Source organism: Sebastes fasciatus, chromosome 1 (assembly GCF_043250625.1).
Source record: "Sebastes fasciatus isolate fSebFas1 chromosome 1, fSebFas1.pri, whole genome shotgun sequence".
Taxonomy (NCBI): domain Eukaryota; kingdom Metazoa; phylum Chordata; class Actinopteri; order Perciformes; family Sebastidae; genus Sebastes; species Sebastes fasciatus.
Genome location: NC_133795.1, coordinates 34,679,051 through 34,691,204, shown reverse-complemented (window position 1 = coordinate 34,691,204; position 12,154 = coordinate 34,679,051). Strand labels below are relative to the sequence as shown.

The window sequence follows — 12,154 nt, the reverse complement described above, 5'->3', positions numbered from 1 at the left end:
GAAAATGGCCATGCCAGTTTTTCCTCGCCAAAATGTTGCTTAATTTTGGAGCGTTATTTAGCCTTCTTCCTGACTAGCTAACATGACATGGTTGATACCAATGGATTCCATAGGTATTCTAGTTTCATATGATGCCAGTATCTTCTATCTCTGAAAAACAGAATAGCATCTGGGCTTATGGCAAGCTGTTTTAACATTTAATAGCTAAGCTTGACCATTCAGAATTAACATTAGAGATATCCACAATTGCGTTTTGACTAGTCGTAATTACATTGTGACTAGAAAGAATTCAAGACATCCATAATGTCATTGTGACTAGTCAAAACGACAGTTAGAGATATCTGTAATTCAGTTTTGACAATCCTAAAAAACAGTTCCAGGTATCTCAAACCCCATTAATACTAGTTAGAATTGTTGTGCATGACGTTGCTCATCAAAGCTTCCCATTGGATATCGGCCCAACAAAGCATTTAAACAGTGTGAGCAGAAGCTTTTGCTAACTTGGATAGTTCGGTAAAGTTGGAAAGATAATCACAGATTCTAACTTCCAGGATCAATAACTCATAAGAGAAACATTGTTAAAACACAAACGACGGCTCTTTCTAACCGTAGTAAGGTAGACAACGAGCTATAACCTCATTTTAATCAAACCGAGCCGTCCTCCGAGCTGGACTCATAACATCGGTCTCTGTGAGACGATTGGTCGGGGACCGTTGTGGATAAGATAGTTCGAAAATGACATGAAATAGAAAGAGCTCATCATCAAGGAATCTGTGGCGAACGAGAGCTTTGGTCACTAGACAGTTGTGCTAGAAATTGACAGCGTATTGTAGATTTATTGTCTCCAGACACACTTTATAAACACATACGGCTGCAGCGCAGCGCCATAGTACGTTTGAATAGCTTCTGCCTTCCATCCCATCCCGCCATCTTCTGACATAATTACAGATATCTTCAACATCATTTCACCTAGTCACAACTCTAATTCAAGATATCCGTCATTACATTTTGACTATCCGTAACTCCAGTTAAAGATATCTACAACGTCATTCTGACTAGTCAAAATGTAATTTCAGATATCTAAAAAGGACAATGTAGATATATCTTCAGCTGAGGGAAATTAAAGATATCTTCAACTGGAATGCTGACTAGTCAGAATTAAATTGTAGATATCTGAAACTGGAATTACGACTAGTCATCTGACATTCATTCAACATGCTGGATTGTCGCTGCTAACGTTAGCTAACTAGCATTGTGGCTAACTAGCATTATGTCTAAATAGCATTATGCTAAGCCAGCTGACTAGTTAGCTTGTCTCCTGAACGTTTTTCAGTTCAAAAAGAGATAAAATGCAAGACTGTAGATTGTGGATATCCGTAATGACAAACCCCATACACATGAATGGCAAAAGTAGTTTGGATCGTACTAGTCAAAATGTAATTACGGATATCTAAAATTAGTTTTGCCAAGTCCAAATAGAGTTGGGGATATCTTGAATTAGAGTTTTGACTAGGCAAAATGACGTTGCAGTTATCTCTAATGAATATCCTGTCTAGCTATTAAATGTTAAAACTGCTTGCCATAATGAGCTCCCCGGCGGGCCCTTGGGTTATTAAGATGTTAATAGTTTATATAATAAAAGATCAATACTTGACGTCTGTGTATCAATACAATATTGCCACGCAACTATCGGTTATTCCTACCTAAAGTTGCACCACTTTAGCCTTACAGTACAGTAGACCATGGCTATTGTGAGAGTATCATGTGCCTACATGGTTGGTGAGAGATTTTGTGTCTCTTTTTAACCTCCCGCATTCATCATGTGTATTGTCATTCTCAGTTTGCTCCCTATTTAGATCACTAACCTTTTTTTGATGCTCTTTACACCTCATCACCTGCTCATCGCCCACACTCCCACTCATTCCACTTCACACCAAATTCACATTAACTAGGACTCATTCAATAACCTGCAGAGAATTAGATTAGTAACTTGTTTCTTTTATTCAAAATGTTAACGTCAACGCTCCCGTTCTTGGTTTTACTCTTGCATCTCATAAGGCGTATGTGCAGGATGTATTGTATGGTACGTGGCGTGAGAGTGGCAGCGTGCCTGTGGTTCAGGGGCGGTGATGAACAGTCTGCCTCGGGGATCCTAGATCAGTATCGTTTGACAGCGGCAGGAGTCTACAATAATTTATGCCCTCTAGGGGGCTCTGCACTGTCACGATGGGAAGCCTCTATGAGACTGGGACGGCTTGTAGCCAGTAGAAAAGAGGAGGACTAATAGCTGCCTGCAGAAAAACTCTCTCCCACTCTGCCAGAAGTTAGCTGAAATTGTGACAAAGTTCTCCAAAACAATAATCCTGTTATGCTGTAGCATCCCGGTTCAGCTGCAGTGCAGTCTCACTGCTAATGAATTACACATGCAGGGGAAAGGGAATGAATCAACTCTGCCGTTTGTTGAGTCAAAGTTTAAAATGTACTGAATGTGCAGAGATTTAATTCTTGTCACATGTGAAAATGCAAGGTTGCTTTTTTTGACAAGTGGTCCCTGAGAGGTGGCGAAAAAAAAAAAAAATGGGGATTGATTGAGCTCAGCGTCGCTCCATATCCCCTCAACAGGATTTCCAGAGTCGCTCTCCGCTGGCCCCATTCCTCCTCTTGGGCTGTAAGCCCTGTCATGGGACATGTCCAATTCATCATAGGCTCTTAGCGCCTGTAACTGAGCTGAAACTGTGACACAACTCCTTGGGAAATGTGCTGCAGTTACTGCGCTGTTCTATTTTTGTCTGCATGTGCACTTTGGGCATTGTATTAGATCTTTTCTGGTGCAGAGTAATGACAGCATTTCAATGCCTGCTGACATCCCTCACATACAAATATAACTGGCACACACACACGCCTTTAAGTTTTTCACAAGTCAATTCTATTAGATAACCCAGTTCTCAGTCTTAGATGTTTGAATACCTGCCTTCATTTGTCATTTTCTCCTCTTTTACAGAGCAAAGACATCGGGGTGCAGATGCATGAGGAGTTAGTGAAAGTCACCAATGAGCTCTACACGGTGAGTTGAACATTCATCACTGCCCCTTCATGCCTAACCTTTCTCCGTCTACAGCAACCTGCCTGTGTTGCCTTTCCCCCATGTTAGCCCGCGTCACATCAGTCCTGAGCCGGAGCTTTTTTTCAGGCCTGAACCTGTAACCTGGGAAGCAGCTGGCCTGACACTGCAACATGGCAGATACGCCTTATCAGCAGTGCAGCCTCTAACGGGTCATTTCTTCCATCTCCTGAGGTCGTGAAAGGAGAAAAATTTGCATGCTTCCTCCCGCTGTGAATCTCTCCATCAGTTGAAGGGGAGAGCGTTCTTGCCGCTGGCAGTGCTTCAAGCGGACTCAGCAGTCTGTGCCGCAGAGGTGCTCTGTGCTCACAGCACACATGAGCTGCTGTAATAGTTTCAGCTACATGTAATCACACACATCTGTCTGCGTGTTGTCGTCACTCTGTCTATTGTTATATGTCGTACTGTACATACAATAGACAACCCCCATGTGGAAACACGTGTACACACATGGTATTAAACAGTCTTTGTGTGGTGGTGGTGGTGGTGAAGATAGCCAACAGCTGTGTTCAGTGCTGAAGCCTCCTCATTTGGCTGAAGAAAGCTAACTGATGCAGTGATATCATCTGCTGTATGCGGGACAGAGTGCTTCCTTCTGGCTCTTATTGCTAAGCGATATCGTGACCGTTTGTTATCGTTCAACAGATAATCTGCAAGGAGAATCAGTTAATACAATTCGAAACATGCGGCAAGTTAACATTGTTAAACTGAGCTCATTTAAAAGCTACTTATGATGTAATGAAAGCAAGAGGGCAGGTATCTTTAGGTGAGCAAGGAAATATCCTTCATCATAGATTTTAAATGGCTCTAACCTCCGTTTACTATAGCATATAAACGCTTTTAAAATTAAGTTTGATAGATCTCAAAAGTGTTCCATCACAATAAGCTGAGTCACACCTTGATACTTCAGTGGTTTTGCAGTAGTTTTCATTTTCAGATGTATCGTAATTTAATCATACTGTTATTCTGACTTTGGTCGTGCATTGTATAGAATTTAATTCTATAAAATATAAAAAATACCAAATACTTACTTAACGATACTCGGTGTACACTCTCATTCTGATTAAAGCTGCAGTAGGTAGTGATGGAGCAAATATAATTTAAGAAAAAGTTATTTTTATAAAACCGTCACTATATCCTGACAGTAGTGCATGAGACAGGTAATCTGAAAAAAATCATGTGTCTCTGTGTCCTCCGGTGCTCCTAACAGCATCTGCAAGATTTCACAGACCGGAGGAAAACAACCAATCGCTCACGAACTCCGATCAAATGGTCAAACTAGGCAGCGCTGATCAAATATGAATCAATATCCTGTTACGTTAATGCCTATTTCTCTCCTCAGATGTTTTCAGAAACATCTTGTAGTGTACTGTTTAGATGTAAAATGAGAAAGTTTGTGATCCGGCAGCCATGCTGAGATCAGTTGAGGAAATACCAAGCACCGCCCACCAGCCAGAGCACAGCCAATAGGAACGCTCAATAAGAACGCTCACTCTCTGAAATGACCTGTGATTGATCAAAGTCTCCCGTCACGGGCTAGATTGATTAAAGCCTGAAAACAGAGCCATGAGGAGGTGCAGAAGTCTAGTTTTCTCTCAGAACACTTGTATTACAATATGCTGAAAGGTTATTATGGAATCTTTGCCCAATGATGCCAAAAACATTCTGCCTACTGCAGGTTTAATTCATCATTATTTTTAATTAAACTCCACCTTTGGCTACTTGCTGCACACTTAATCATCTGCATCTGGAATGTCATTGAGTAAATACTGTAAGTGATCAATCAAAGATAATTAAGAAACTTTGTGCAAAGTTGGGTCTTTTTACTTAGTACACATTTATCACGGTGCTGTAAAATTGATTGTGACCATAACTATAAATATAACCAGGGTGCGATTTGTGAAAGGGGGATGTTTTGAAACGCTTTTATTCATGAAAATAAATTATGAACCACAGTGGGCCTATAGAGACGATGAAGCCTGTTGGGCTGTTTCTTGCAGCTGTTGAAGTAACATTTATAGAATAATTGTGAACTTGAATGATTTCAGAAGTTGAACTTAACCACCACATTTGCAGGAATATTTTGATAATGTTTATAAACTAATCAAGTAGCACAACATTTTCCCTCTCTTGCCTTGTCCTTTCCTCATGCAGACACATAGGGGATGCCATCGTACACAACAAATCAAAAGGTTAAGTGCTAATTTAACATGCCAGAATTAAATCCCCCTTCCAGTAACACGGTTGCCGCCACTCGGCAATTTATTACTTATTTATGAACTTCAATATTTCGAAGATAATCTCAAAATGCAATAGCACAACGTGCTGTCAGCATACAAATAAATAGGCTACAGTATATGCCTACTTGTCAGACTAAGAAAGCGGTCTGCTTTGTTGACGGACTTCTGTCATCTTTTTCTGAGGGGTCATCTGCAGCGTGTCGCCCCTCTTTCACCCACATCCCTGCAAATCTCCAGGCAGAGAAGGAGGCAACCCCTGAATACATACCAACGTTTTATACAGCTTTTTGGTCCGTTTAATGCGATGAGGAGCGTACTGTTCAGTGTGGAGATGTTCATCAAGTAGCCTAGATGCGGTGTCATCGATTTCGCGTGAGCGCAGACAGTGAAAGTCCAATTCTGACTGTTCATTTCTGCACTGTAGACTGTTCTCACGTTACAGCTTTATTTTTACTGTAGGTATTTTGTATGGTCTATTGGTAAAGTAGCATTAATCACTATTAGGGAGGAATACATTTGGTCCCACCCTGGGGATAAAGATAATTCAGCAGAGGCAGGAATATATAGACCAGAGAGGGGAGAAATCCCTCCCATCCCCCCGGGCAAATCACACCCTGACTATAACTATAATTGTTCCATAATGCTTTTAAGTGAAATATTAGTAGTTTGGAGTGACGACAAACAGAAAGCTGCGTAGTGCTAATATGAACTTTTGCAGAATTTAGCAAAAAACTGTACAAGCGATTCTGTAACACTTGTTTTAAAAGGACGTTTGGTACGAGTGAATGTGCACCGAATCGCTAATACTCGCATGTAATAAACCACATGAGAAACATTCTCACATGTAACACTATCCTGCACTTTGCTGCTTTACTGATATTGATTTTTCCTCTCTCTGGTTCATGCATTATTAAATGCCTGTCTGCAGCTCCCGATCACAGCAGCAGAAGGAATTGCAGTAGTCTGTTAAGATTAGGGCTGGATAAAGTTCTATAGCTTCAACTAACTTGTATAATTTGTTTGTATTATCAGTTATGAGTTAAATGTGAAATTGGGTATCAGGTGGATTCATCTTTGTCAGCCTGCAAGTCTCTGCTTATTGATTTGCTGCTGGATTTTATTTTGTGGAAATCAAGTAGTTTCTTGTTTCACTGGTAGCAGGGAAGGTTGCTCATTGTCACTTTGTAACCTCCTTCCTCCCCTGCTGATCGATCTCGCTGTCCTCTGCACGTCCGCTTCAGTCAGGGTTGCTAGGAAACCAGAACTTGAGAGTGAGTGATGGAGGAGCAGATGTTGTTTAATTGTACTGTGGATTCAGGGTTACTAGTTAAACATTTGCATGTGATCTCTTTGACAACACAACAAAACGTGAATCTGTTTATAACAATTCCTCTAAAGCGATCTGAACGGTGGGAGTGTAGATTGTATTTTTGAAGCAGCGATGAACCTCGGTTGTAGTAAAAAACACACAGTGCTTGCAGTACATTGGGATGACCTTTTTTAACCTGCTGCAGTGCTGCGGTGAAGACAGACACAAAAATGTAGACACATTATGACGCTCGCAGCACAACGCCTCCGGCTCAGTTGGGAAATGTCAATCAAAATGTGACGCTCCCATGAGCAGCATGAGTAAGCGTCACTCCCTGTTCATAAGTGCAATGAAAAACCTAGATATTCTAGGGTTACATAAGTTCATTTGTGATATACATTTAGAGCTGGGAAACATTTGTGAACCATATAATGATTATGTGGTCATCAACTTGATAACCTGCAAATTGTATTCAACTGCTGTGTAATATTCCTGTATGGGAGGATATGGCAACATTTTATATGTATTTTATTGAACCATCACATATGTTTCTGTTTCACACCCCTTTTATTTGTCATGGTTTTATTCCAGTAGCTAAACGACTGAAGTAAACGAGATGTGTATAAATGTGATGAATGCACTTGGCCCTTTTTGCACTTTTTGACACAATGTGCCTTCATGGTGTCGGACACATTTGGCCAGTCATGGACCGGCCACTGACGTTAACCCATGCATCTTTTTATTGTCATTTATATTTTGTATTTTTGTGTGTGAATGAATTGTTTGTTGTTCTTTTGTGTTTGCTAACCAGCTTGCCTAGAATTGGCCATTGAGGGACAAATAAAGTCCCACTAGGGCTGCAACTAACGAATATTTTCATTGCGGATTAATCTGTCGATTATTTTCTCGATTAGTTGTTTGGTCTATAAAATGTCAGAAAATGGTAGAAAAATGTTAATCAGTGTTTCCCAAAGCCCAAGATGACGTCCTCATATGTCTTATGTTGTCCACAACTCAAAGATATTCAGTTTACTGTCACAGAGGAGTAAAAGAAAAACAGAAAATATTCACATTTATTAAGCTGATTTTTGACTTTTTTCTCTTAAAAAAATGACTCAACCAATCAATTAATCGCTACAGCTCTAAACTGGAAAATGGCAAATTTTTAATTGATATTTCCGGGAAGTCATAGCAGTTATATCACTTAAAAACCTGCCTCATTAACAGCAGTTAAATGTGACCGATATCAATATAACATTTCAGCATGTGGTTCTGCATACGTCCTCCATTCCTCCTCAAAGTCACATCCCTCTTTAACAAGTCCTTGTTTGACTGGGATGCCCTTGGTACTGAGTTTGACAGGAGATGTATATGTTGTTCCAGGTGATGAAGACGTACCACATGTACCACACTGAGAGTCTCAGTGCTGAGAGCAAGCTGAAGGAGGCAGAGAAACAGGAAGAAAAGCACATCGGCAAGGCCAACGACATCGGCTCCAGCCTGCTGCGGTACGGTCACGATGAACGTCCGCAGCGACGGAGCTCCGTCAAGAAGATGGAGAAAATGAAGGAGAAGGTCTGTTTTGGTTGACTGGTTTATTGTATGTGTTGTACACTACACGCATTGTATCTACACTTATGTACAAATGCATTTTTAATGAACTTCTTGAATTTCACCAGTTGCTATTTGCAAAAATTGGACATTGGATATTGGAAAATGCAGTTGAAGCTACAAGGAGCCCGTCTCTACATGTAATACATATATTGACAGATTATATAAAATGAAGTCAGATTGATGTAGTAATGCATTCTCTGAGTACATTTGACATCCTGGCACTGATGGGACTCTCTCTTTCCCTCTCTCCCTAGAGACAAGCCAAGTACTCTGAAAACAAGCTGAAATGCACAAAAGCCCGGAACGACTATCTTCTCAATCTGGCAGCTACCAACGCCCTGGTGGCCAAATACTACATCCATGATGTCTCGGACATGATAGACGTGAGTAATTACTGTCTGAGCCAAAAATACAAATGTTGAAATGACTAGCTTTTCGGCATCTCAGAGCTTCTTTTGTAAGCTCTATACCTTTTTATTGGTTTATAGTTACTGTATGTTTTGCTTCTTGTCCTCAGTGTTGTGACTTAGGTTTCCATGCAAGCCTGGCACGCACCTTGAGAACATACCTGTCTGCAGAGTATAGTCTGGAGACTTCTCGCCACGAGGGACTGGACTTGCTGGAGGGAGCGGTAGATGCCATGGACTCCAGAGGAGACAAGCTGAAGTTTATGGACACACACAGTCAGATCTTCTGTCCTCCAGCACGCTTTGACTATCAGCCTCACATGGGGGATGAGGTGAGTCACTAGAGTGTTGGTTTCATTTGTAGGTCTTTACTTCTTGATACAAAGTGCATTTCTCGTCGTGTTTGATGTTCTTGATGTTAAATCCTCCCGGTAAACTTCCCTTTTTCTTTCTTAATCCCAGGTGTGTCAGGTGAGCGCGCAGCAGCCTGTGCAGACGGAGCTCTTGATGCGCTACCACCAGCTGCAGTCTCGCCTGGCCACGCTGAGGATAGAAAATGAAGAGGTGAGAGTGCACCCAAGCCTCACAGAGCTGGAGGTAGCCAGTGTCAGCATTTCATTTCAAGATGAAGCGAGCTCACTGCTAGTGTGCTATGCTCAGTAATGTGCTTTTCTGCTGACTCAGAAGAGGACATATGGCAAAATATACTGATTCATAGACTCGTATACAGTAAATATGGGGTTTTCTCCAGAAAACTGTTTAGCCGCAGAGGTAAGCCAACCAGATTATGGAGCTTTTTTTTCCAATATTTATTCAAGAGTGTGGTCTTTCAATTTCCAGAGTATGACTCATTGATTTCAATTTCAGATTTTGCAATGCTTTTAATGCAAATAGCCACTGCTTGCGCTCGGATTTGCTCTGCTTCCGCTTAAACTGTATGCTTGCTCTCAGATATAGTTGCTTGCACAGATTTTCCTGCGCTCCAGCCCTTCTGCTCGCACTTCTTCTGTGTATTTGTGAAATATCTGCTCTCAGATTTCTCCTCTGCTCTCTGATTTTTTTTTGTGCAACGACCCCTGTCAAAACTCCCCAAGCAGTAGAATGTCAGGTGTAGTGTTGAGCAATGAAATGGTCTATAGCTATAATAATATTTTCTGACGGCAAAGTTGAAAAGAACCACCTTGTGCCCGAGCTGCATCTACCAAAGCACAAAGAAATTCTAATGAGAAAGTTAGATAATCGGTTAAAGCATGAAACACCTCGAATGTTGGTGAAAGACAAACTGAGTAACATGGTGTGCACATGCTGTAATAGTCTGAGTCATACACATTTAAAAATGCAGGGGCCATTGTATAGCACCAGGTTATTGCAAAATACAGGCAGGAAATTAATGTCTTATCGTTCAAATGATCAATCAAGTGAGACCGCATGTAGGAGAACAGGGAGATGCAGATCTGCTCCTCTATATGTAGGATAGTCTATAAAACAATGGTAACAGGCTTAAATGTATCAGATTTATAGGAACAGTTTGACATTGACATTCCAGGTGCTGGAAGGTGGATTTGATATCCTTGAGACAGAGCCAGGATGGCTATTCATTCACCATTTCCAGTATCTACGCTAAGCTAAGCTAACTCTAACTCAGCTAGCTAAGCTAACTCAGTGTGCAGTTTGACAATGGGAGTACGGTGGAGTGTAATAGCTTGTCAAGCTATGCAAGGGCATTAAGCACCAAAGATCACAAATGCAACCTAAACAAGTTGACTTTCCAGATCCGTGTGCTATTAGTGAGTGGGTAGAAGACATTAGCAAGTGGCCCAGTATTCAGTGGCCAGATATTTACATATATTTGGTGGAGAAACCTCAGCGAGAATTTACCCGCATACACTAGATCACTAGATGCTAACAACTATTGTATCTGTGGTCATGTAATGTCACATACGATGACAAACTCAGAGTTTTGAGTTTGAGTTTTAAATTGAGCGCTACAAACACAGGCATTTTTGATTGTGTCCTCAGTCCAGTAGTAGTCAACCTGTTAAATAGCTTGCAGCCGGTGTTTTGGATTAACGAGTGTCTGTGTTAACTGGTGACTCTCAGCCGAATGCGTTGTGGTTGCTCGACGTGATGGCAGCTGTTGAAAATACGAACAAAGCATGTGGGTGTCCTCATAAAAAAGCCTTCAATCAATTTTAAATACATACTCGTCTATGTTTATTACACCAACCATTTAGGTAATTTACAAGAAGCAACCGCAAACGCCTTCGGCTGAAAGTCACCAGTTAACACAGTCACTCATTCAACTGAAACACCTGTTGCTCTGAAGCGGTCATGATCCTGTCGAAATTCTCTAAAATTTGAGTCATCAAGACATCAACCAGACATTTTGATGCTGTTAACAACTTTAATTCAATGATTATAGCTTGCAAACTTAGTGTGAAGAATTACCACTCTCATCACTCATCACTCATCAAAGGGCTGTTAGTTAAAGCAACTGAAGCGTTAAGCGTTTCAATACCTTCTTTGGCTTTGCTATGTTTTGAACTGGGATTGGCAGCCAACACCCTCCCTTGTGTCACACTAACATGCAATAAAAGCAAACAACCAGTCACCCTGCATTTCTGTTCATCTTTAATCTGTCACTGACCTGTGGGGTCGTCTCTCATCATCCTGCCTCCTGCCTCCACCCGGAGGGCCACCCACCCCAGCATGCTCCCTGGCCTGCTGGCCTGGAGCCACCAAGGCCACTGTGACTCACATAGACCTGTTTAAAGGTCACCAGGGTGTGTGCGTCTGTCACTGGCTGTCTGTTACGAATATGGAAATGCACACCGCCTTCCTGTCTGCCTCACGTGGAAGGAACATAGTTAATCTTTCATGTCACGATGCCTCATGCTAGGTGGCTAATTAATTGTTTAGGGTGTGTCAGTCAAACCGCTGTGAAAATGACCTGCGGTGATATAATCTTAGACTGTGCTGGCTTGTTTACACCATACAGCTGGTTTGTGACATTGAGACGATGTATTGGAAGTATGTACATTAGGTATAATTACAATATTATAAATCATTTCTTACTGATTTCATATACATAGCAAGAAATTGCATTTGTGGATGTTTTTTTAGAATTAAAGTCACGTTTCAATCGTGTTTGTATGCTGTGTGTGTGTGTCAGGTGAGGAAGACTCTTGACGCCACCATGCAGACCCTTCAGGACATGCTAACAGTGGAGGACTTTGATGTTTCGGAGGCCTTCCAGCACAGTCAGTCCACCGAGTCGGTCAAATCGGCTTCCTCCGACTCCTACATGAGCAAGGCAAACATCGTCAAGAGACGAGCCAATCAGCAAGAGACTGAGGGCTTCTACTTCACTGTGAGTTCTCAGACAGATGAGAGCACTGCGGCATGGAGCACATACACTATAACTAGAAATAACCGTCGCTATTTGTCTTTTTTTATTTATGTC

General features: G+C 41.4%; 1 protein-coding gene across 4 annotated transcripts in view; it reads left to right on the top strand.

Moving 5' to 3' along the window:
• The window catches only part of LOC141773608 (SLIT-ROBO Rho GTPase-activating protein 3-like), a 45,525-nt gene that overhangs the window by 16,415 nt on the left and 16,956 nt on the right, over positions 1–12,154 (top strand). For 2 of the 4 annotated variants that reach the window (XM_074645463.1, XM_074645477.1), the window contains exons 4-10: positions 3,002–3,064; positions 8,054–8,245; positions 8,350–8,421; positions 8,539–8,667; positions 8,802–9,023; positions 9,154–9,255; positions 11,864–12,061. In XM_074645463.1, coding sequence (XP_074501564.1) covers positions 3,002–3,064; positions 8,054–8,245; positions 8,350–8,421; positions 8,539–8,667; positions 8,802–9,023; positions 9,154–9,255; positions 11,864–12,061 — 978 coding nt within the window. The remainder of the gene's footprint in view (positions 1–3,001; positions 3,065–8,053; positions 8,246–8,349; positions 8,422–8,538; positions 8,668–8,801; positions 9,024–9,153; positions 9,256–11,863; positions 12,062–12,154) is intronic. The other 2 variants (XM_074645472.1, XM_074645486.1) reach the window with 1 other exon arrangement.